At 42.0% G+C, this 26,791-nt stretch overlaps 1 protein-coding gene across 2 annotated transcripts in view; it reads left to right on the forward strand.

The window, feature by feature from the left end:
* The window catches only part of intu (inturned planar cell polarity protein), a 239,930-nt gene that overhangs the window by 81,931 nt on the left and 131,208 nt on the right, over positions 1-26,791 (forward strand). For both annotated transcript variants that reach the window (XM_068042834.1, XM_068042826.1), the window contains exon 4: positions 23,716-23,925. In XM_068042834.1, coding sequence (XP_067898935.1) covers positions 23,716-23,925 — 210 coding nt within the window. The remainder of the gene's footprint in view (positions 1-23,715; positions 23,926-26,791) is intronic.

Genomic DNA, 26,791 nt, shown 5'->3' on the forward strand with positions numbered 1-26,791 from the left:
CCTGCCATTGCCATAATGGTTCTGGTTACCAGGTTTCAAAGGGGCTTCTGTGGGTTACAGCAGTTCATAAACCTGTTCTCCATCAGCTTATTAGGATTGATGAGATGCTGTCTTGGGAGGGTGATAGTAGCACCATAGAGCTGGCATCTCAGGATGTCAGCATTCATGCTGTCACACCTGCCACTGCGAGCGCCTTTACTGTTGCCTGTCAGCCAGCTAGCCCAGATTGCTGCAACCCAAGCCGAAATGTTGCAGTCTGAAGCTGGGCCTTCTAGCCTTTCAGCTGCTCAAGGTTGCCTGCAAAGGCCGTCTGCAGGCTCCTTAGTTGAAGATTAGCAGCCTTCCACCAGTCATGCTGCAACACTGGGGAAGCACCTCGTAGGAGCATTAGGAGAAGCAGAGGCACTAAGGGAAATTTACAAGGCTGATTAATTTATATTGGTATGCATTATATCATGCTTTGATTTATAAATTTGGATTGGAATGTGCATTTTCTGGTGGATTTTACTTTGTATTGTTGGAAAGAGGTTGATGTGATGGTTAGTGATAGAAAATGATGAAGATCATGGGACTTTAGGTGAATGGAGAGTTGTGGTTGAGTAGTGGTATTGCTCATGAATTATTTGATCACGTAGAGCTCAGGCAGAAAGGGAATGTCTATGTTGTATCCTCCGTTCCTCTTCCAGTTTCCCCATTTCCTGTTGAACTTGCACCTCCTCCTGGTGCTGCTGCTTCTCAGCTTCTCGCCTAATAGATTGTGACAAGGACTGTTTCCTCATCATGGCCAGATTGTGCAGCATGCAGCATGCTACCACAAATCTTGATACCCAGTCAGCTGAGTACTGCAGAGCTCACCAGAGATGTCCAGGCAGCGTACGTGTTGTTTGAGGATGCTAATGGTGTGCTTTGTAACATTCCTTGAGGCAGCATGGCTCTGAGTGCATCCCTGCTGTTGGATCTCATCAGTTACAAAGAGAGACGAAGTTCGACCATAACTTTTAGAAACTTTATTGCAGTACGTGATTGTTACATTGCAAAGATACAAAAAGAAAAGCAAAACAAAGAACATGCAGAAGAACAAAACAAAAGAACATGTGCTCACTACAGCAAGCCTTTCTTCTAGTTATTCAAACAAAACTAGTAACGCCCCCCCCCCCCCCTTGTTTCTGAGTGGTTTGCAGACTTCTATGATCAGTGCATGATTGGTTCATTCGTCCTAGCATTTTATTCTTGCATCTTATTTCAGTAGTTTCACATCCCCCCTCCTTGAACTGTGAGGCTGATTATTAAACAATAGGCAACTATTAAGCTATCTGCAGCTGTCTTGTTAGCTTCTGCTTGTTATTTTTTATAAATTGGCTCCATAGCTCCACAGTTAGTTTGTTAGCTGATTAGCTTACTTTTGATCTGTCCCCACAGTCCCCACTTTGATTCTTCAAACTTCTTTAAGAATCATTCCATCAATCCCACCTAGGTGCCTTGAATGGCCTCTACTTGTCTAGAAACAGCCTTCAACACCCGAAGGGGTTGCGCTTAATACATGCCACAAGAGGGGACGGTGGGAGCTCTGTAAGGGCATAAACTTGGCAGGGGTTTCAGTTACTTGTTTACAACAGTACTTAATAAGCAAAACGTAAAATACAAAATTATGATTATAACAAAAAAGATCAAACCCTGTACCATTGAGGTCCCTATTGAGCCCAACCACCCGGTCGCCCAAGTCCTTAAGGTGGGAGTTGGGGGTTGTTTGAGTTTCTCTATCAACATGCATTTCCCTGGACAATCGATTAGTTCCCCAAAGTGGAAAGGTTTGGTTAGCCAAAAGTAAGCAGATACTTAAAATTCTGAACATATTGGCAAATGGTAGCAGGTCGATGTTTAGTCACGGATCGCTCGTTTGATGTGAGAGGCGTGTATCCACGCTTTCTTCCCTTCCACCTTAACTGTTGCCTGGGTGGTCAGTAGCACCTGGAAAGGCCCCTCCCACTTGGCGCCCAATGGTTCTTTATGTATTTTCTTCACGTAGACCCAGACTCCTGGGACGATGTTGTGCCCTCCTTCTGGTGGGTCACCCCAAGCTGCCAATACCTGTGAGGAAGCAGAACTGATAGCATTTGTTAGGTTCTGACAATATTCTAGTAGAGCGTCACTCATCAGGTGCCAATCAGCTTTTCGCAAATCAATTGTTCCCAGCAGAGACATGGGTCTCCCTGTTATTATTTCAAATGGACTCAGGCCCGTAGTTCTGTTCGGAGTCGCCCTAATTTTGTGTAGGGTTGTCACCGCCCATCCTACTTTCACATCCCCCCCCTCCTTGAACTGTTAGGCTGATTATTAAACAATAGGCTACTATTAAGCTATCTGCAGCTGTCCTGTTAGCTTCTGCTTGTTATTTTTTATAAATTGGCTCCACAGCTCCACAGTTAGTTTGTTAGCTGATTAGCTTACTCTTGATCTGTCCCCACACCTGCTGTGCACATGTGCGTGGGCTCTGGACCGGAAACATGAGCAATGTCATGAGTGGATAACCCTTGTCACCCAGTAGTCAGCCTTTGATTTGCTGTGATCGGTTAAATACAGTGGTACAGAAGATTGCAGCAGAATGAGGAAATCTTTACTATTGTCAGGATACGAGGCGTTCACCTGCACAATGCACTGTCTGTGATTGCACACTAGCCGCACATTGAAGAAATGGAATTCCTCTCAATTCAAGAAAATGGCAGAGTTCATGAGGTGTATGCAAAGCATGTAGTCAATGGCGCCCTGCACGATGAGGAAATCTGTAATCCGAGCTCATTCCGTCTGCTTGTCTCTGGCAAGAAGGAATGAGATGAAGCTGTTTCTCCTTTGCATAGATAGCCTCAGTGATCCCCCTTATACAGCAATTTACTTCAATCTGCGAGATATGTCTTGTATCCCCAGCAGCAGCCTAGAAGGAGTCAGAAGCATTAACGCTAAGAGCCACTGTCACCTTGACAGCCACAAGCAATGTAGTCCTCGCCCTACTTTGAGGTTGCAGCCGTGAATGCGGTAGTTGGCAGATTTCAGTCACAACCTCTTTAGTGAAACGAAGATGTCTCGTGCATTGACCCTTCCTGAAGTTGAGGCAATGGAATTACTTCCTAAAGATCGTTTGCAGATATGGTCTCCTGCTGAGAGTTCATCTCCTCCTCCCCCTACTCCTCCGTCTTCTAGCAGCTTGTCCTGCTCTGTGTGACCCCTCTTCTTTCTCCGTCATGCTCAATTCCAAGTGGAAATCCTACCAGGCCACCCATGTCTGAAAGCAACTTTTTTTTCAGCACAAGCCTTTAATCGACCAAAAAAAATTACTTCAGCACCAAACAGACCACTCCCTGTAGACTATTCAAAATTTAGGCAGGTATAGGAACACTCCAGTAATGCACAGAATTGCACCAGCAGCCAGAAGAAATAATTTAGCAAGTAACCTGTAAGTAGTTCATGATCCCTTTTAATTAGTGCTGATTTTGGCAGGGGGGGGGGTGTCGGGGGGGTGGGGTGGTCCTTCATGCCATTGAACACGTGTACAACTGTGCACGGTTAAGAGAGGGAATTGGCTGGAGTATGGCATTCGATAATGACCGCGCTGGTGTCAAATATTGATGGCATAATTTACTGGCTCTGCATGCTGCCGGTGGTTATTAGGTGCACGGATGGCATCCAGTACACTTCCTGAAGTCTGAGTGAGTATCTAGAACTCAATTTTTCAACCTTTAGGAGCCCAATTAGTGCCTAAAAAACGGGAGTTACAAAGCACTATTGATTTCCCCAGTAATCCTTATAATGAAGACCTGCATAAACTACATTTTAGTCAATATGAACTCTTGTGTTCACACTTATATTGAATCTATTTTGGGAGATTGAAGCAGTGCCTTTTCCTGGTACTCCCACCATGCTTACAGGTGTTTAAAGTGCTCGTTACATGTGCTGCAATCAACCTGTGAATCAAGCCCCTGCCAGTTCTCAGTCCCATTGGGCTTTTCTTCACCTCCTACTGCCAAAATCTCGACTAGTCCTGCATCTTCTGCACAGCCTATCCATGCCAATAAACATCCTCTCCTACTTAGGTGCAAAATGCACTTCCCCAAGTTATTCCCAGTGATCAGTCAAGACTGACTTTGTCAGTGTCAATTGGCAAACATTAAAAGTGCAGTAAGTGCTTTCAACCGACCTAGATGCAGGAACTTGGTTGTGTGATGGCAAGGGGCTGTTCTGCCTCCTGAGCTATGGGCCAGTCAGGGAAAGGGTGAATAATGAAAACATGGTAGGCAAATTGCTGAAGCCCCAAAAGAGGCCTGTCGGAAATTGTTTCACATTTTCCTATGTGCCCTCCCAGTCAACCGGAACACAGCTGGACTTCTCACCGTCCATTCGCCTCCCCACTTTATATTGAGACATTCAGGGTTCCCTCAAAGCTCCCAGGCACTGGTTCCCAATTCATGGTTAGACCATGACGACTCCCACTGCTCCAAAGTGCCCTTTGCCCAGTCCCTGCAGCCATTTGGCTTCCCTTCACAATATTTCCAGTCTGCAGGACTTTCTAAAATTTATAGAAAATTAAGCAAAAATTATTCCGTTTGATCAGAATATTTGTCATTTTGTTCACTTTATCAACAGCAAAAAAAATGGCCAAGAGTTTCCACTTTGGGTGCAGTCATCAATCCAGATTGCACTCAAAATTGCACAGATTTGAGAAGTTTGCTCAAGTGTCTGCTCACTTATTTGCATATCACCAAACGTTAAACCTGCCATGAACCAGTGCAATTGGGCAGCATTTTAGAATGTATTTTTTTCAATTTTGCATTAAAAAATATACCTTGATGTATTTGAGTGGTAACCTTGTGCAGCTTTATTCAGCTGAGAATGAGTTTATCACAAAAAAGCATGTTTAATCAGTATTTAATTCATCCAATTTTTAAATAGCTGGAAATGACTCGAAATGTTGGTGTACAGTACTCAGTGTCCTAGTAAATTATACGAAAAATTATATTGAAAAGCTTTTAAATCGTGCCTATTAGTAGTCTTGTGCCTAAAACAAAACTCATTAAAATTAAAGAGTCCCCTCAAAGGCCTGCAAAGGCCACAAATAGCAGAAACCTGCCATGTTGATAAATTTGATTGGGGGCATGGGTGTTGGCTTCTAGCACAATGTTATTTAAACTAATGCAAAAGGTTGAGGAAACTCAGTTTGTAATTGAAATTCCTCAATCTTTTCACTGGTTTGACCTATTTTGGGCGAGTTACGCTGATAAAAAACAGCAGGAACTCCTGTCCTATAAATTTATTTCAAAGATTGTCATATTTTCCCATTTTTCAAAATTATTTGAAGAAAAGCTACTGATCAGAAAGTGCTAAATGCTAAAGAAAAAATTGCAACAGTGCTGATGTATCCTGGGAAATTAGATGCACTGAACATGTTCAGGCACCACAGTCCATACTCAACTCAGAGTGATGTACCCATGTTTTTGGGAGAGGCTCAGGCCTTCAAGTAAAACCTTTAATTATGGCATCAAAAAATGTTTCGGTGGAAAGAGAGTGGGAGAGCTGGGTTCAACATTTGCCTCAAGGGGGGTGGGACAGAGTGTAAATGTTATTGTTTTAGTGGGTGTAGGTGGGAAAGAGGGGAGGGGGTTTAGGCAGGGATTTTTACAGTCTGGGGTGGAAAGATGCTGGTGGCTAAATCTACTTCAAAGGGCTTCTGGTGTGACTGCTACCTGATATTTTGGCTCAGTAGTAAAGTAGGGGATTCCTTTTTTTCCAGTAGGATGGGGCATTAAAATTTGGTTTGACTTCAACAAAAGTTGGGTTAGGATGTGGGTTGCAGAATTCTTTTGAAAATTGTTTCTTCAGTTTGTGTGTTTTTTTACTTACTGCTGTGCATCTTCCTTTGCTTCCCACTGCGAGGGGAAATCAATTTTCTTCAGGTTGATATTTGCTCTCCTCTTCCAGGCGCTTGGGGGCTACAGATTTGTGCCACTTCACGGAGGCGGCTAGTTATATTTAAATTATATCACGCTTCTTCCTTCGACATGTTTAATTGTTGACTGGAGCGGAGAGCTTCCAGTGCTTCATTCAGCCGCAGCTTTTTGCGGGTTCCTTTTACTTCATTCCCTTGGTAACTCGTCCATATAAATCAACTTGCTTATTTTGTTGCAGTTGTTGTACTGAACCATTTTAAAAACATGATTTTCCTTTTGGGGTTCCAAGGGTAGATTGTTTTGTCTTTTTTGTTTCAAGTGGGCCTCTCGCACTGTTACACCACTTAATTCTATGCCCACAACACTACCTACAGATGCAATACCTTTTTGAAATGTTGTGAGCATGCGCATTTTAAATATCTTTGTTTGGTTGTTTTTTTTAAATTAAATTATTAGCTGGTTTCATGATAAATTTGAGTAATTGAAAGTGCTTCACGAACTATGTGTCCACGGCATAGATAAAGCATTTTTAATTGTTTTGATTTTACACCCTGTTGTGCACTTTCGTTGTTTCTCTTAATCTATTTTTTTGCCCCTGTTTCTAGCTCATTCTTTCTTCCTGTTCTTTGTTTTTAATATGCTTGTTATCAAATTTAAGATTACTTTAATATAGTGTACAGGACTTATTCTTTTTCCAGCATTTAAGATTTATTAATAAGCCTCAAAAACAATTATCTACCTTGTGAAAGTGTTTAATAGGTTTGAACTCACGCAGTTGTCCTTTCCTCCTTTAGTTTGGTTGCTCATTTTCTAAGCCCTTGTCAACCCAGTATGACCATACCAGTTCTGATTGAAGGGTTTGAGTCTAATCTTTCATTTTTCAAATAATTGATTTACTGTATATTTTTTAGCATTTTTGTATTTTTAAAATATTTTATTCACACTATCTGTTTTCAAACTTCAATTCTTTTATTAGTTTTAAATTTGAGAAATGAGAATAGGATATTTTTATGACTACTGATAGCTCAGGAACTCTATTAATGAAGTTTTGACTATGGGAGAAAGCTGAATTAACAGCAGTGAACTTTGCAATTTTCCGTTGTCTTGCTTTAGTGATAAGTACTGATATTATTTGGCTTTAAAGTTTCCAAACTCTGAAAGTATGGTGTACTGAGAGGATGGGCTGAATGGCCTCCTATGCTGTAAACCTCTATGGATGTTAATATTTTTGTTTATCTATATAATTAAAGTTTTGTATCTGTAATATTGTCCATTATGCAACTGTGAGCGTGAATGGCTGTGGTGAGCCAATCAGTAACAATCAGATCCCCATAAGAACGTGAGGGAGATTTCTTTTTCAGTTCCTTTGCGCTACCCAACTCAAATCTCCACTTGCCTCTGAACGTAGCTTTGTATCAAAGACTGAAGTCCTGCCCAACTCAATCCCAACCTCACCCCTCTACTCTGACCCAACACCAACCTGACCTGGCTTCTTGCCAGCTATCTTAACTTTGATTGTTGTACAATCTCGCAGCCAGCCTCGCTGATGCCATTATAAAATAAATGCAAAATACTGCGGATGCTGGAAATCTGAAATAAAAACAAAGTACTGGAAATACTCAGCTGTCTGGCAGCATCTGTGGAGAGTGAAACATGCTATTTCCAGCACTTTGTTTTTATTGCTGATGCCATTCCCAACTGACTGCTTCCAAAACTATGTTTAATCAATTTTTCACACTGTTTGCCCTTGCTCTTCCAAGTGTTAGGAGTTTGAAGTTTAGATTCTCCTTTGATTTGATACTTGAACACTAAACCATTTGGCTGTGAGAAGTGTATAAAAACTTTGAGACTATGAAAGCCAAGAGCTGATCTCAGGTCTTTCTCAAATTAGCACTTATCTGCGGCAGGAAACTACTTAGTTTAAAAACTTCTCCCTGACAACATCTCCAACACCCCATCACCACTCCCTCGTGAATACCCAGGGAAAGACTAAATCCACTATGTAGCTGTCAGGGTGGCTGTGCCATCTGGCTACAAGTCTTTGTAGGAGGAGAGACATGTGAAGAAAAGGGATGAGTTTCAGTGGCGTGCAAACAGATTGGGAGATGTGTAAAAGAAAAAGGAGACAGGGTTACAGAGACTTAAAGAAAAGGGAAGAGAAAGATTAAGAAAAACAGTTGAAGACGTGCATAGTTTCAACAATGATAAAATGCAAGAGCTAAAAAGAAAGAGGGAGACAAAGTGAACTAAATGAAAAATAGAAAGAAGTGAGTCGAAGACAACCAGGGGGAATTATAGGAAGATACTTTTTTTGGCTGCAAGCAAAGCCACAGAAAATCGACTAGTTAAATTCTAATTGTTCTTTTAAATTTTCAGCATGGCTAATTAATTTTGAAAACTATTCTTTGAAAGAACAAGGACGAAATATTTTAATTCATTAAGGACTATGATCACACATTGTCTTCAGATCATATTTTACAAACTAACTCTTGATTTATTCAATAGGTAGTTGAGTATTTAAAATTCAATCTCTTTGACAGGGAAGTCAATTGTCATGTTAGTTGGTGATTATAAGTAATACTGTCATGGAGGTTGAACACTCTGATAATGAGAGCTGGAGTTATGATGAATGTAATCCATAGTGCAGGGGTAATATTGTCTGGTGTTGCTGCCATCAACCTTTATTAAATTTTAAGCTGTTGCTAGTTAGCAGTTAAGTCATATTTCAATAATACAGAACTTCATTTGACAAGATGCCACATCAAAGATAAATAAACAAAATAAGAGCCCATGGTGTAGAGGTAACATATAAGCATGGATAGAGGATTGGTTAGCTAACTGGAAACAGAGAGTAGGCATAAATCAGGTTGGCAAGCTGTAACTAGTGGAATGCCACAGCGATCAGTGCTGGGGCCTCAACTATTTACAATCTATAATAATGACTTGGATGAAGGGACAGAATGTATGGTTGCTAAATTTGCTGATTACACAAAGATAGGTAGAAGAGTAAGTTGTGAAGAGGACACGAGGAGTCTGCAAAGGGATATAGACAGGCTAAGTGAGTGAGAAAAGATTTGGCAAGATGGAGTGTAATGTGGGAAAGTGTGAACTTGTCCACTTTAGCCAGAAAAATAGAAAAGCAACATATTATTTAAATGGAGAAAGTTTGCAGAACTCTGAGAAGCAGAGGGATCTGGGTGTCCTAGTACACAAAGCACAAAAAGTTAGTATAGGGGTACAACACGTGATTAAGAAGGCATATGCAATGTTGTCGTTTATTGCAAGGGGAATCGCATATAAAAGTAGAGATGTTTTGCTACAGTTGTACAGGGCATTGTTGAGAGCACATCTAGAGTATTGTGTACAGTTTTGGTCTCCTTACTTAAGAAAGGATATAATTGCATTGGAAGCAGTTCAAAGAAGGTTCACGCGACTGATTCCTGGGATGAGAAGGTTATCTTATGAGGAAAGATTGGACAGGTTGGGTCTGGAATCATTGGCGTTTAGAAGGATGAGAGGTGATCTTATTGAAACATATAATATCCTGAGGGGACTTGACAGGGTGGATGTTGGAAGGATATTTTCCCTTGTGGGAGAGACTAAAGCTAGGGAGCAGAGTTTAAAAATAACCATAGAACCATAGAAAGGTTACGGCACAGAAAGAAGCCATTCAGCCCATCATGTCTGCGCTGGCTGAAAAAACTAGCCATCCAATCTAATCCCACCTTCCAGCACCTGGTCCATAGCATTGCAGGTTACAGCACTTCAGGTGCAGGGCCAGTACCTTTTATATGAGTTGAGGGTTTCTGCCTCCACCACCGATCCAGGCAGTGAATTCCAAACACCCGCCACTCTCTGGGTGAAAAAGTCCCCTCTAATCCTTCTGCCAATCACTTTAAATTGGTAATAAAAACAAGAAATGCTGGAAATACTCAGCAGGTCTGGCAGCATCTGTGGAGAGAGAAACAGAATTAACATTTCAGGTCAGTGACCCTTCATCAGAACTGACAAATATTAGAAATGTATAAGGTTTTAAGCAAGTAAAGCAGGGGTGGGGCAAGAGATAACAAAAGAGAAGGTGTTGATAGGATAAGGTCACAGAGAAGGTCCTGGAACAAAGGCAAATGGTATGTTAATAGTGTGGTGAAAGACAAAGCGTTAGTACAGAGAGGGTGTCAATTGACAGTAAAATGAACAGCCCTGGCCCCAAGCACATAGCTGAAAAAAAAACAGTGGGTAGGCACAGTAGAAAAAAACTAAAATAAAATAAACAAATAAAAAAGAAAAAGCAACTAAAAATAAAAAGGGGGGCCTGTCATGCTCTGAAATTATTGAACTCAATGTTCAGTCCGGCAGGCTGTAGCGTGCCTAATCGGTAAATGAGGTGCTGTTCCTCGAGCTTGTGTTGATGTTTGCAGGAACACTGCAGCAATCCCAGGACAGACTGCCTATTTCCACCCCTGTAACATCGCCCAAGTCTGCCTCTGCCTTAGCTCATCTGCTGCTGAAACCCTCATCCATGCCTTTGTTACCTCTAGACTCGATTATTTCAGCTCACTCCTGTCCAGCCTCCCAAATTCTACCCTCTAAACTTGAGGTAATCCAAAACTCTGCTGCCCTTGTCGTTTCTCATGCCAAGTCCTGTTCACCTATCACTCCTGCACTTGCTGACCTGCATTGGTTCCCGGTCAAGCAATGCCTTGATTTTTTTTTTTAAATTCTCGTCCTTGTTTTCAAGTCCGTCTATGGCCTCACCTCTCCCTATCTCCTGCAGCCACAGTACCCTCCCAGATATCTGCTCTCATTCAATTCTGGCCTCTTGAGCAACCCCAATTTCAATTCCTCCAGCATTTGTAGCTGTGCCTACAGTGCATAGGCCTAAGCCTCTTTTAAGATGCTGCTTAAAACCTACCTCTTTGCTTAAGCTTTTAGCCATCTGCCCTAATATCGCCTTATGTTGCTCAGGGTTAAATTTATAGAATCATAGAAAGATTACAACACAGAAAGAGGCATTTGTCCCATTGTGTTGTGCCAGCACTCTGTAAGAGCAACCCAGCCAGACCCACTCTCCTGCCCTTTCCCCATAGCCCTGCAAATGTTCTCTTTTCAGATGCTTACCCAATTCCCTTTTGAAAGCTATGATTGATTCTGCCTCCATCACACTCTCAGGCAGTGCATTCCAAATCATAACCACTTGCTGTGTAAAAATTTTTTTTCCTCATGTCACCATTGGTTCTTTTGCCAATCACTTTAAATCTATGTCTTCTGGTTCTCGACCCCTTCTGCCAATGGGAACAGTTTCTCTTTATCTACTCTGTCTACACCCATCATAATTTTGAACATCTCCATCAAATGTCCTCTCAACCTTTTCTGAGGAGAACCTCAACTTCTCCAATTAAACACATAACTGAAATCTATCTCCACTAGAATCATTGTCGTAAATCTTTCCTGCACCCTTTCTAAAGCCTTCACTTCCTTCCCAAAGTGTGGTGCCCAGAATTCGACACAAAACTCCTGTTGAGGATGAAGCAGTGTTTTTTTAAAATATAAAGGCTCATCATAACTTGTTTGCTTTTGTACTCTGTGCCTCCATTTATAAAGCTCAGGATCCTATATGTCTTTTTAACCACTTTTCACCTTGCCCTATCACCTTCAGTGATGTGCGCACATATACCCCCAGGTGTCTTTGTTCCTGCACCTCCTTTACAATTGTCCCCTTCAGTTTATATTACCGTTGCTCATTCTTTCTACTAAAATGTATCACTTCACACATCTCTGTATTAAATTTAATCTGCCACGTGTCCACCCATTCTGCCAAACTATCTATGTCCTCTTGAAGTCTGTCACTATCCCCCTTACAGTTCACTATTCTTCCAAGTTTTGTGTCATCTGCACATTTTTAAATTGTGCCCTGTCCAAGTCTAAGTCATTAATATACATCTAGAAAAGCAGTGGTCCTAGTACCAATCCCGCGGAACCCTGCTCTATACCTTGCTGCAGTCGAGAAAACAACTATTTACCACTACTCTGTTTTTTTGCCACTCAGCCAACTTCGTCACAGACCCCATACTGTAACTCTGTTTTTCTCTCCACGGATGCTGCCTGACCTGCCTGAAATGCTATTTCCAGCATTTTCTGTTTTTGTTTCATATCCGTGCTGCCATTGTCCCTTTTATCCCATGGGCTTCAAATTTGCTGGAAAGCTTAATATGTGGCACTTTATCAAATGCCTTTTGGAAGTCTATCTACACCATATCAACTGCATTGCCCTCATCAACCCTCTCTGTTACCTCATCAAAAAACTCAATCAAGTTAGTTAAACACGACTTGCCTTTAACAAATCTGTGCTGGTTTTCCTTATTTAATCCACACTTGTCCAAGTGACTGTTAATTTTTTCATGGATTATTATTTCTAAAAGCTTTCCCACCACCATGGTTAAACTGACTGGCTTGTAGTTGCTGGGCTTACCCTTACACCCTTTTTTGAACAATTCTGCAGTCCTCTGTCACCACCCCTATATCTAAGGAGGCTTGGAAGATTATGGCCAGTGCCTCCACAGTTTCCTACCTTACTCCCCTCAGCATTCTGAGATGCATCTCACCTGGTCTTGGTGATTTATCAACTTTAAGTACAGCCACCCTTTCTAATACCTCCTCTTAAGCAACTTTTAGCCCATACGGAATCTCAGTTACTTCTTCCTTTGCCATGACTTTGGCAGCATCTTCTTCCTTGGTAAAGACAGATGCAAAGTATTCATTTAATACCTCAGCCACACCCTCTGCCTCCATGCGTAGATCCCCTTTTTGGTCCCTAATTGGCTCACCCTTCCTCTTACTACTACGCTTTTATTTATATGCCTTTAGAAGGGGAAGTGAAAAAGCAAATAAGAGAAGCAAAGGGAGTATGAAAAGAGACTGGCAGCTGACATAAAAAGGAATCCCAAAGTTTTCTATAGGCATATAAATAGTAAAAGGGTGGTTAAAGGTGGAGTGGGGCCAATTAGGGACCAAAAGGGGGATTTTGCGCATGGAGGCAGGGGGAATAGCTGAGGTATTAAATATATACTTTGCATCTGTCTTTGCCAAGGAAGATGCTGCTACCCAGGCCATAGTGAAAGAGGAGGTAATTAATGCACTAGAAGGATTTAAAATTGATGAGAAGGAGGTATTAGATAGGCTGCCTATACTTAAAGTAGATGATGCATCCAAGGATACTGAGGGAAGTGACAGTGGAAATTATGGAGGCACTGGCCATAATTTTCCAGTCTACCTTAGACGCAAAGCTGGTACCAGAGGACTGGAGAATTGCAAATGTTAACACCCTTGATCATAAAAGGATGTAAAGATAAGACCAGCAACTACAGGCCAATCAGTTTATCTTCCGTGTTGGGGAAACTTCTAGAAACAATAATTTGGGACCAAATTAATAGTCTTGTGACAACAGACTTGTGAGCAAAATTTTGGCTCATGGAATAAAAGGGTCAGTAGCAACATGGATATGAAATTGACTTGAGTGACAGGAAACAGAGAGTAGTGATTAATGGATGTTCTTTGGGCTGGAGGAAGGTTTGTAGTGGAGTTCTCCAGAGATCAGGGTTGGGATCCTTGCTCTTCCTGATGTATATTAATGACCTAGACCTTGGTGTACAGGGCACAATTTCAAAACCTGCAGATTATATGAAACTTGGAAGCATTGTGAACTGAGGAGGATAGTGTAGAACCTCAAAAAGCCATAGACAAGTGGAATGGATGGACAAGTGGCAGATGAAGTTCGATGCGGAGAAATGTGAAGTGATTCATTTTGATAGGAAGAACATGGAGAGACAATATAACATAAAAGGTACGACTCTAAAGAGAGGGTCCCAAGGGGAGATGTGCATAAGTCATTGAAGGTGGCAGGACAGGCTGAGAGAGCGGCTAATAAAGCATACAGTATTTTAGGCTTTGTTACCAGGGGCATAGCGTACAAGAGCAAAGAGGTTATGTTATACTTGTATAAGACATTAGTTCAGCCTCAGCTGGAATATTGCGTCCAGTTCTGGGAGTCGCGCGTTAGGAAAGATGTGAAGGCATTGGAGAGAGTGCAGTAAAGATTAATGAGAATGGTTCCAGGGTTGAGAAACTTCAGTTATGAAGATAGATTGGAGAAGTTAGGACTGTTCTCCTTGGAGAAGAGAAGGCTGAGAGGTGATTTGATAGAGGTATTCAAAATCATGAGGGGTCTGGACAGAGTGGATAGAGAAAAACTCTTCCCACTTGTGAAAGGATTGAGAAGGAGAGGGCACAGATTTAAAGTGTTTGACAAAAGAAGCAAAAGCGACGTGAGGAAAATCTTATTCACACAGCGAGTGGTTAGGATCTGGAATGCATTGCCTGAGTGTGTGCTAGAGACGGGTTCAATCAAGGCATTCAAGAGGGAATTGAATAGTTATCTGAAAAGGAAGAATGTGCAGAGTTACAGAGAGAAAGGGGGGGAATGGCACTAGATGAATTGCTCATCTGGAGAGCTGGTGCAGCTACGATGGGCCGAATGGCCTCTGCACTGTAACAATGCTGTGATTGTGACTTTTGGATTTGCCTTTCTTCTCATACTCTCTTTGCCTTTCTTATTTGTTTTTTCACTACCCTGTTGAACCTTCTATATTCACTTGTATAATCAACCTGACATCTGTCAAGCACCTTTTGCTGCTTCATCTTACTGTCTATCTCATTCGTCAAATATAATGTTCCTGTGAAGTGCCTTGGGGCAATTTATTGTATTAAAGGTCCGATATAAATAGCAGCTGTTATTGTTGTATGATTCTATGAAAACAATTTTATTTTGAAAGATTAATTTTATATAAAACCTAAATAAATGCTCAACAACAAATGCTGTTTTTCCTTATCTTTAAGGATATACTCATTTCTCTCCATATATCACATGACATTGAGGTGAATCACATAAATTCATTTAAGGGGAAAGTAGATTAGTACATGCGGGAGAAAGGAATAGCCTGTTTCTGTACTGTAAATTCTATGTAATTTCAAAAATGCACTCTTGTATTGCTTTGTATTTTAGAATCTTTATTTTGTCTCCCAATATTGTTATGGCTGTTGTGGAATCCACCCTGCAATGTGAATAGAATGGTTGCTACACCATCTACTGTTACAGAACTGCTTCCCAAAGAGCTTCAGCAGTTTAAGAGTGCAATTTGGCAAAATGCAGCACTACTTGCGATTATATTATAATATTTGGCTATTTAGGTAGTGCAATGCATACCATAAAATAGTACAATGTTAATTATTTTTGCTTGCAATGTCCTGTGTAAGTCCGTGAAGATACAGTGAAAACATAGCATTTCTGTGTGATACATTTTACCCAAATCTAAACTGTTACTGTTTTACATTGAGTTTTCTGAAAACTATGTAACTGCTTCTATTTTTTGTCGGAAGCTGTTTGAAGTAATGAAATAATGGATATGCTTCATACCAAGACTCATAAACTTAAAAAAAAAGTCTTGAGTGGATTGCAGTTCTTATTTTTTGAAATAGTTGTTGTAGTTCAGTGTTCCTTAGTTGCCTCTTTCTCTGTGGACTGGTAGATGTTTAAAAAAAGTTTGTAACTCATTACTGAATGACTACAGAGAAGAAACCTGCAGCTGATTGAGTTGCGTTCATTGTATATTTTAATTTTCAGAGTACCATAATGAGTTGCATATAGTCCACTTTCCAATTTGTGATGTATACCTCCACCTAGGAAAATAAATTGTTAACCTGAATATAAATTATTTGTGTGTCTCATCTCTGAATCAGAAGGTTGTGAGTTCAAGTCCCACTCCGGGGATTATAGCACAAAAATCCAGTGCAATCTGAGGGAGTGCTGTACTATTGGAGGTGCCTTCTACTAGATTGTACCAGTATGAAAAATAGAGGAGTGTAGCTGAAGTAAGCATTGGTCCCTGAGAGACAGAGACAGGAGAAATTATCATGGGAAATGAGGTATTGGGCAAATATTTTGTGTTTGTCTTCAAGTGGGAGGCACAAATTACATACCAGAAATAGTGCATAACCAAGGGACCAGTAAAAGGAACTTGAATTAATTAATGTCAGCAGAGAAAATGTATGACAGAAACTTAAGAACTATAAGCCAGCAAATCCCAAGGACTTGATGGTCTATACTCTAAGGTTCTAAATGAGGTAGCCGCAGAATTCCAAATTTCCCTAGATTCTAGAAGCAAACCAGTGGATTGGAAGTTGGTAAATGTACACTGCTATTCAAGAAAGGAGGGAGGGAGAAAATGGGGAACTACAGGGTATCACTCTGACATTGGGCATCAGGAAAATGCTGAAATCTATCATTAAGGAAGTCTTAACAATGCATTTAGAAAATCATAGTATGATCAGACAGAATCAACATGGTTTTACGAAGGGGAAATCTGGTTTGACAAATTTATTACAGTCTTTTGAGGATGTAACTAGTAGGGCAGATACAGGGGAGCCAGTAGATGTAGTATACTAGGATTTGCAAAATGCATTCAATAAGGTGCCACTCAAAAGGTCAATATGCAAGATAAGGGCACATGGAGTAGCGGGAATGTATTAGCATGGATGGAGGATTGGTTAATGGACAGGAAGCAGACAGTAGGGATAAACGGGTTATTTTCAAGTTGGCAGGCTGTAACTAGTGGAGTGCTGCACGGATCAGTGCTGGGTCCTCAGCTATTCATAATCTATATGAATGACTTAGACGAAGAGACTGAAAGTAACATAGCCAAATTTGCTGACGTTAGCAAAGCTAGGTGGTAATGTAAGCTGTGAGGAGGAGCCAAAGAGACTGCAAAGTGTTTGTTGCAGATAGGTGGTAAGGGGTGTGGGTAGTTTCCACTGTTCACCGCCCAACTGACCAGTCGTGTTTTATTAGAATGATGCTTTAGCCCCTGAGTGTCTTTAGGGTCAAATAAACAGAAAAATGACACCTTTTCTTGTAGGTTAAAAAAAAAAGTAACTATTTTAACAAATCCCAAAACGATCGCAACACCACTCATGCACACATTCACTTTCTCTCACACACAAGAGAAAATAGATAGAAAATTACTGGGTATGAGTTGTTCAGAGTTCAGGCTGTAAACGTCTGTTGTTTCTAGAATAACCAGTGGGATCCCCTGGGGAAGTGCATTTTAAAGTTGCAGGCCTGTTTGCTGGTTGTCTGGTACTCATTGAGCTGTTGCAGTCTCTTGGCAGTTTACTTTGGGTTGAAGACAGAGCTGATGTCTTGAGTCACTTCTCCCCAGTAGAAGAGTCGTTTTTACAAAGGCATTTTCTATTCGCTGCTATAGCTAGCATCCAACCTGTCTCAGCAAGGCTCAACTGTATTTGCTGGAACCGATTTTTTTCTCTCTCAACCTTGCTGGAATTCAAAATGGCTTTTTTGTTGTACTGTGTGGCTGAGGACAGAACAGACCGATGATGATGTCTCTAGTCCTGTGTTGTAAAGACTCTTTCACCCCCCCACCCACCCCGCCTCACTTTGTTCCTGAAAGCAATTACCTTTTAAGGTGAATTTTACAAGGGTTGGCTTTGTCCATGTGACTTCAGGTTTCATTCCTAGCTGGGCTGTATAAAGTCCTTGATGGGCCCCATTCTGAGAAGATGAGGGTGGTTTACACTCCATTGTAATGGAGGTTATTCAGAGACGAAAAGTTTAAGAAAGGTCTTGTCTCATTGTTTTTTGAGTGTAGCTCACAGCCTGGTCTGATTATCTGTCACATTTCTATGCAGACAGGGTTTAATTGTTTTTCAGTGTTAGTAGACGCAGATGTGGATTTGAGTGCAAGAGATGCTCAGGGTCATGTGTCTTGTCCTCCATTTTGTTGACAGCACATGTACCAGTCTGTTTAAAATTGTTCCAATTTTTTATAACTCCTTAGTTTGGTTCTGTTTTTTTCGCTGCACTTCTCATGAGCGTGACAAGATAGATGGGTTAAGTGAGTGCGTAACAAGATGGCAGATGGAGTATAATGTGAGGAAGTGTGAAATTATTGACGTTTATAGTAAGAATAGAAAAGCAAAATATTTTTGAAAAGGCATGAAACTTTTAAATGTTAATGTTCAGAGAGACCAGGATGTACTCGTACAAGGAACATAATGTTAGCATGCAGTTACAGCAAGCAATTCGGAAGGCAAATTGCATATTGGCCTTCATTGCAAGGGGATTGGAGTACAAGAATAAGGAAGTCTTGCTACAATTGCATAGAACTTTGAGACCACACCAGGAGCACTATGCGCAGTTTTGGTCTCCATATCTAAGGAAGGATACACTTGCCTTGGCACCGTATAGCGAAGGTTCACTAGATTGGTTCCTGGGATGCGAGGGTGTCCTATGATGAGAGGTTGAGTAAATTGGGCCTATACTGTCTGGAGTTTACAAGAATAAGAGGCGATCTTGTTAAAACATGCAAGATTCTGAAGGGGCTTGACAGGGTAGACACTGAGGTTGGGATTTTATGCTGACGACGGGAGTCTCGATGTTTGGAAAAAGCAACACGGAGACCCTGCGTTGCCTCTTCGCCGAAAGGCCCACCAAATCTAGTGCCAATCAGGAACTTAAGTGGACAGTGGCAGGCCTTCCATGGGATCAAGGGTGCTGGCTCCAGAAGTCCCGCCCTCAGCTGCCAGCCAGTCAGAGGCCAGCAGCTGTTCCACTGGGCAATGCCACCATGGAGTCGGTGGCTGCTGCCGGAGGAACACCTACCCGAGGAGTAGGCACTGGACCCAGGCCACAGGTAGGTCAGGGTGGGAGGGGTCTTGCAGGGTGGGAGCCGCGGGGTGGGGGTTATAGGAAGGTCGGCAGTAAGGACGGGTTGTGGCTCTCTGACTTCTGCCCCCCCCCCCCCCCCCCCCCACACTGCTAATTGCGGTAGCGGGATGAGCCCTAAATGGGCATTAATGGCCCAGTTAAGGGCCTCAATTGGAGCGGGGCAGGAAAGCCGTTCACAGGCCTTCCCGCTCTAGTCTAACTTCTGGCAGAGGCAGGAAGGTGGCGGGAATCCCCTACCACCATCCATGCCTCCAAACCTGCCACAGGGGAGAGCATAATTTTTATTTGTTTGTGGGATGTGGCTATTACTGGCTAGGCCAGCATTTATTGCCCTTGAGAAGGTGGTGGTGAGCTGCCTTTTTGAACCGCTACAGTCCTTGGAGTGTAGGTACACCCACAGTACTGTTAGGAAGGGAGTTCCAGAACTTTGACCTAGTGACAGTGAAGAAACAGCGTTATAGTTCCAAATCAGGATGGTGTGTGGCTTGAAGGGGAACTTGCAGGTGGTGGTGTTTCCATGCATCTGCTGCCCTTATCCTTCTAGGTGGTAGAGGTCACGGGTTTGAAAGGTGCTGTCGAAGGAGCCTTGGTGAGTTGCTGCAGTACATCTTTGTAGATGGTACTCACCGCAGAATTCCCAGGCTCTGACCTGCACTTACAGCCACATCGTTTATGTGGCTGGTTCAGTTCAGTTTCTAGGTCAATGGTAACCCCCAGGATGTTGGTAGTGGGGGAATTTAGCCATTGAGCATCAAGGGGAGATGCTTCGACTCTCTCTTGTTTGAGATGGTCATTGCCTAGCACTTGTGTGGCGTGAATGTTACTAAAAGTTCCCCCCGAGAGGTTGTTTCCTCTGGTTGGGGAACATGGGAGCACAGTCTCAGGATAAGGGGTCTATGATTTAGGACTGAGATGAGAAATTTCTTCTCTTTTGTCATGCAGACCCCCACCTGCCAAGAATGAGGCATATTGATTTCGTCATATGAACATTGATTTTAACCTGTTGCTGGAGTGAAGAAATGACTGGATTGAAGATCACCAGACACTGGGCTGGAAGAATATTTGCATACTGAGAGACAGTGCTTGGAGAGACAAAGGAATTGATCACTGATTCGATTAATAGAGATTGGTCTGACAATGGTTCTACATCTTGTCGGTAAGAGACTGCCCCCACCCCCCCACACCACCACCGCGAGCTTTGAAATCCACAAACCTCGCAGGAGAGACTGTTCCAAATAAGGAGCTAGTCACATAACTTACCTGCTGGGCAACCTGGGGTTTTTTGAATTGTGCCACAGAGAAAGAATTAGATGGCTGTTTCAACTGGAATCTGGAACAAGAAAGCCTGTCTCTCCTGGCTGGCATGCTCTCGCTTTCTCCCCAAGCCACCGGATCCACGGAAGACATGTAAACCTCAAGAAAGAAAAGACTGCTACATCGGAACAAGTTGAAGCATGAACTGGGCCCCAACGATTTGCAAGACTTAGCGGCAACCAAAGACTCCACATTGAACTTAAAGAACTGTAACTGCCAGATATTGCCTCAAACTTTCCCCCTTTATTCCTTTGACTTTTTCTGTCTCTATCTGCGTGTGTTTATCGCATATGCACACTAGTGTATATTCGTAGTCATTAACCAGATTAGAGTTTATGATTAATAAACTTCTACCTTTCTGTTTAAATCTAAGGAACCTGTCTGATTTCTTTGCCTTACAATTGGAGCAGCAAATAAGGATTCACTGAGGGGAAGCTAAAAACACGGTGTTTTAAAGTTAAACCCTGTTCAGGTTAAACCAGGTAAAGGCTGAGAGGGAACCCCTAGACTCCTTCTCACCTGCTGTCACACTCTGGATTGTGAATATTTGGAATTCTCTACCCCAGAGGATTGTGGATGCTCCAACATTGAGTATATTCAAACCTGAGAGAGATTTTTAGGGTCTAAGGGAATGGAGGGATATGGGGAACAGTTGGGAAAGTGGAGTTGAGGCAGAATGATCGTATTGAATGATGAAGCAGATTAGAGGGGCTGTATGGTCTACTCCTGCTCCTATTTCTTATGTTCTGGAGCTTTGAAAAGGCTACATCTTGATGTGATTTTAATTGAAATTATGAATGGCAGCAGCAAATAGAGCAGTGATCAGTCACTTATCTGAACGGTTACAGAGAGGAAGTCTGCAGCTGATGAAGTCGTGTTGCATGTGTCACAAAAGTTTTTTTTTTCTTTGAAAGCTAAGAATTCTGTGTGTTTTTAAAGGACTGAGAAAAAGGATTTTCTGTGAATATTTAATGCTGAAACTTGGTGTTTGAACTGTGGGACAGACTGCAAGACACCTGTTCCAAACAACAGCAGAGGGAAGGACAGGTCACATGACTTATTGTTAAGAGTTTCAGTTTCATTTTTGCAGTGTGAAGATCAGTGAACTGAACCGGCAGGAGGCAGAACAAACTGGCTGGGACCTGTTATTTTGCAGACCAGAGGTAAAGACCTCCCTGGAAAAAAAAGGCTTGCCTCGCTTGTAAAAAGAAATTCTACATTTGAGGTGGTGGTTGTGGTCTGCCTAGAGAGAGAAAAGAACCCTGGAGAGGAAAGATCCAGGAAAAGAGGAGTTGCTGCTCTCTGTGGAGAAAGGTTCCTTTGTAGAGAGGCAGTCCTGCATTTTATAAGATAGCAGATTCCTATTGCCTGCAGTCTCTGAAAAATCTCTGCCTCAGGAATGATTCCTGTTGCTTCGTATGTTTTGGGAGATCCTGAAACCTCAAGAAAGCTTCTATTGCTAGACTGCTATTTAAAAACCCAAGTAGATTGGTTGCTACACCCTTTGCTGAAGGATCTGTGTTATACCTGCTGCAGATGAAGTGCCATGAACACCTACCAATCACAGACTGTTCATCAACCTTGCCTCGAGAGACTTTGAGTAGCATCGAAATATTTGACTCTGGGACACCTCACTGACCAGGAAATATCCTACCAGAATGTGATAACCTAATAATTTTATTATTCCTAAGAAACAGTTGTAAACTAAAATACCCTTTTCTCCCGGTTAACTTTTTTTTTTGAATGTATGTTTGTGTGCTTGAGGGTTAGGAAGAATAAGAAGTTTGAAAAGGATCCTTTCATATATAACATTATCTCATTATTGTTTAAGACTTAATTTATTAATAAATAGTTAATTTTGTTAAAAGAAACCTGGTTTGGTGAGTATTATTTTTGGGGACAAATAGAGTATTTAATTTGGCTACTTTCTGGTAGTTGGGAAACTTTACTATTATGCTATGAGCTGCAGAGTAGTGGGACTGAATTAACAGTGCATTACTCCCGCCTTGGTCGTAACACATGTTCAGTGTATATTTTAGATTTTGAAGTATCATAATGAGTTTCATATAGTACACTTTCTAATTTGCACCCCACTCACCCAAATTAGAATGTTGCATTAAAGCATCTGAGCAGGAGTGGTACAATGGAAAAGTGCTGGGCCCATAACCCAGAGGATAATGGATTGCAATCATCCTCTGCTAGCTTGAAGAGCAACTTTTGGCAATTATAGGCCAGTCAGTTTAATGTCAGTGTGGAGAAGTTTTTAGAAACAACATGGGAGAAAATTAACAGCCACTCAGAGACCAGCATGGACTAATAAGGGAGAGCCATCATTGTTAAAAGAAATAGTGTTTGACTAACTTGATTGAGTTTTTTAAAATTGAGGTAACAGAGAGCATGGATGAGGGCAGTGCAGTTGATATGTATCTGAACTTTCAAAAGACATTTGATAAAGTACCAAGTGTTAGCAGAATTGAAGCCCGTGGATAAAAGGGTCAGTAGCAGCGTGTATATACAAAATTGGCTAAGGGTTAGAAAACAATTGTGGTGATTGGCTGTTTTTTGAACTGGAGGAATTATATAGTGAAGTTCCCCAATGTTCAGTACTAGGACCACTGTTGTTTTTGATATACATTAATGATTTGGGAGTACAAGGCACAATTTCAAAATTTGCAGATGACATGAAACTTGGAAGTTTAGTAAACAGTGATGAAGATAATACATTTCAAGAGGATCCAGATGGATGGGTACATGGTAGATGAAATTCAATGCAGAAAATGTGAGGTGCATTTTGGTAGGAAGAATGAGGAGAGACAATACAAACTAAAAAGTACAATTTTAAAAGGGATGCAAGAAGAGAGAGACTTGGGATTGTGTGTACAAATCTCAAGTTGGCTGGATCAACAAAGCAGTTAATAAAGCATGCGGGATCCTGGGCTTTATAACTAGAGGCATACAGTACAAAAGCCAGAAAGCTGTGGTAAACTTCTATAAAAGACTAGTTCAGTTGCAGCTAAGTATTGTGTCCAATTCCAGGCACCACACTTCAGGAAGAGGGTGAAGGCTTTGGAGAAGGTATAGAAAAGATCTGAGATTGGCTCTAGGGATGAGGGATTACAGTCATGTGAATAGACTAGAGAAACTGGGGCTTTTCTCCTTGGAGCAGAGCAGGCTAACAGGAGATTTGATAGCGGTGTTTAGAATCATGAACAGGTTAACTAGAGTAAATAAGCAGTTCCAATGGCTAAAGGGTCGATAACGAGAGGGCACAAATTTAAGATGATTGGCTAAAGAACCAGAGGCAACATGAGAATTTTTTTTTACACAATGAGTAGTTAGGAATACAAATGCAGAGAGATGGGAAAAGGGGGATGGGGGGGAAGGGGACTAACTGGACTGATCTTCAAAAGAACTGGCACAGACTAGATGAGCTGAATGGCCTCCTTTTGTGCTGTGCTATTCTATGGGGAAATCAGAGGGTGTGTCATTTCAGGCTTATTTTTAAAAGATAGGTAATGGTAAGGATTAATTATGTCCTATTGTGGAAACACAGGTGAATAGTGTAAAAGCAACTGCAAAATTAAATCTGATAATTCACCTGTTGGGTACTGTTTCCAATGTTTCTTTTGTTGAGTGATTTCAATTTTACTTTTGTATGATTTCTAACAGGTGAAATTGACAATTGAATCCTTGAGCCCTGACCCAGTAGGAATTGGTCTGTCTTTCGCACATCCTACTAAACCAATTTCCACTGATAGCAATCTGGTGAAACTCTTATGGGGTGAAGACACCACAGATCTCCAAATGGGAATTGGCAAGGTTCCTCATATTGCTATGTATCTAACTTTGAAGCTGGAATCTGAAAGTTCAAAGGAAAAGGTATGTGCAAGATTATTATTATGGTGTTGTATAAAGTTTGAGAGGCTGATTTTATAAAATCATTTCATAGTTTCTATGAAGTATAGAATTACTTTGTAAAAGTAAGTCTGCTACTACAATTAGGCCCCAATTAAATATTAATCCATCATTACATTGTACATGCTAGTACATTAGTGGCAGCATTTGAGCAGTACCCAAGCAGAAACAATGCTCAATCACGCTTCTGTGGAGTGTGAGTAGCAGAGTAAAGTGCATTTATGCACAAATGTATTGATGAAATTTTTTAATTCTCTGGGTGAGTTTTTTTTTTACTGGATGCTGAACACTAGTCGGAACACCTAGCAGTACAACAGCTGTTTCATTGGCCCGAAGTTTGCAGTCAGAGACGAACATAAGAAATAGGAGCAGGAGTAGGCCATTCAGCCCCTTGATCCTGCTCCACCATTCAATAAGATCATGGCTGATCTGATTGTGGCCTTAACTTCACTTTTCTGCCTGTCCCCCATAAACATTGACTCCCTTATAGATAAAAAAATCTTTCCAACTCAGCCTTGCACATATTCAACGACCCAGTCTCCACTGCTCCCTGTGGTAGACGATTCTAAACATTTACAACTCTTGAGAAAAGAAATTCCTCCTCATCTCCATCTTAAATGGGAGACCCCTTTTCTGAAACTGTGTCCCCTACTTGTAGATTCCTCCATGATGGGAAACATCCTTTCAGCATCTACCAAGCCCCCTCAAAATCTTGTATGTTTCAATAAGATCACCTCTCATTCTTCTAAGCTCCAATAAGTATAGGTTCAACCTTTCCTCATAAGACAACCCCTTCACATCCCAGGAATCAACATAGCGAACCTTCTTTGAACTGCCTCCAAAGTAAGTATATGCCTACTTAATCAAGAAGAAGCAAACATGCTCAAAAAGAAGCAAGCATGCTTGCCACTAACCTCGAAGTAAGTCTAGCTGAGAGATTGCTAAATCTAGTCATCTCTCTGGTAAGAAATTCACCTCTATCACTATAACTGATTGCAGATTTCTTTACCAGGCATTCCCAGTTTGGAGCTGGAGTGATGTCATCAGGCTATCCAGGCAGCCAATCACATTAAAGGATTTTCACAGGCACACAAACAGGAGGCAAAAAGCAGTAAAATAAAATCACTTAAAGATTTTCACTTAGAGCAAATTAAAGATTGCGACATACACACGGGGTGAAGGCAGGAGCTAAAATATTAAGGGAAAAACTTTTAAAAATTATTTTAAAAAAACACATTTAGCTTAAAAAAAAATCTACTAATCATTTATAATCCACAATTCTAAAATTACTTTTTCAGGGCCAGTTCTGTTGTTCGTCAAATTTTAGTCATTACATCACTGTTGAAAACCCAGGGCTGGATTTTGAGCTGGAGCTGGGACTCCTGCTGGCGGGTTGAAAAGGCAGGGGGCAACCCTGCCTCGGTCTTTTTCATTCAAAGTTTCACGAGCCATGATCCACATCCCTTTAAAGACAGGGATCCCGCCTCCCAGAGCTGCTGACCAATCAGAGGGCTGGCAGCTCAACAGTATTGGCAGTGCCATCGGGAGTGGTGACCACTGCTGGTACTGCAGAAGCCTCGCATCTAGGTCCAGTGCTGGAACCCGAGACCAGAGGTAAGTGAGGCAGGGTTGCCAGGGTCAGTCCGGAAGGCCCTGGCGAGGGGGAACTGGGGGTCATCGTGCAGTTCAGGGGAAGGGGGGGCCCCAGGGGGTATACCGGTCCTCTTTGGACCATAAATTGCCCAGGAAGGAGAGAATCCCCCCCCTCCCCCACCCAAGTCTGCAGAGAGTGCACCTTGTGTTAAAGGCACCCTCCACCGCTGGTAAGGTCCCAACAGTGGTGGGAAGAGGCCCTTAATTGCCATTAATAGGTGTCTTAAGGGTCTCAATTGGCCTCTGGGCAGGAAGGCCATGGTCGTTCTATCCAAACCCGGGGAGATCTCTTGCCGACGGGCCCCCTGCCACCCATCGTGATACTCCGTGCCCCTGCACCTCTGACCCTTCCTCAGAGGACCACACAAAAACCCGGCCCCAGTCACAACTGATTGAACAAGATGTAACTTTTTATTGGCTTTCTAACTGCAATGTGGGAATGGGAAGGTTAAAATACTCACTGATTTCAATGATTGCTGGCTGTGGGGGAAGTGGGGCGGGTGTAGTGGTGGGTGTTACAATGCAACCTCTATCAGAGCCCTGAGTAATAGACAGCAACTTCAGGAATTCCACGCTAATTTGCACATGCCCGACATTCTGAAGTTGCAGTCAGTTTCAGAGGGGTAATGACAGCCAATGCTGACTGTTCACTGTCAGCCCCCTTACCCCCCAATCCCCCTGTAAAAATCCAGCCCGTTGCTTTTCTTAAAGCAGAAGGCTAACTTTGCACCATTGAAATGAATGAGAGCTTTTTGGAGCATCATGTTCCTATCGCAGTGCATATCTTTTCTGATTGATACTAGAAAATATATAACCCACTCTTACACCAGTGTTGTAGTGCAGCATAAAGAGATAAAGTCCTGGCGCTAGACAAGAACTACATCTTGGCTAAGAAATCAGGACCTTCTAGCTCCCGGTGGATCTTGGGGACTCTTTAGAGTGATGTTTCAGTGCTTGCTTTCCCTATGGATTCGAATATCCACTGAGGCAACAGTGACATCTTCGTCAGGGATCCCTGCCCCGGGGTGCCCAGCAAGTAGAACACGGAAATAAGATGAAGGCCAGGAATCTTGGGTGCAGGCCAAACTCTAGTCCCAGAAATCCTACTTGCGTAAAATGGACAGAATCCCTGCCATTTTTTTCCTTACCTTTGCAATGAGACAACTGCATGTACCTT

The sequence above is a fragment of the Heterodontus francisci genome, chromosome 1 (assembly GCF_036365525.1).
Source record: "Heterodontus francisci isolate sHetFra1 chromosome 1, sHetFra1.hap1, whole genome shotgun sequence".
Lineage (NCBI taxonomy): Eukaryota > Metazoa > Chordata > Chondrichthyes > Heterodontiformes > Heterodontidae > Heterodontus > Heterodontus francisci.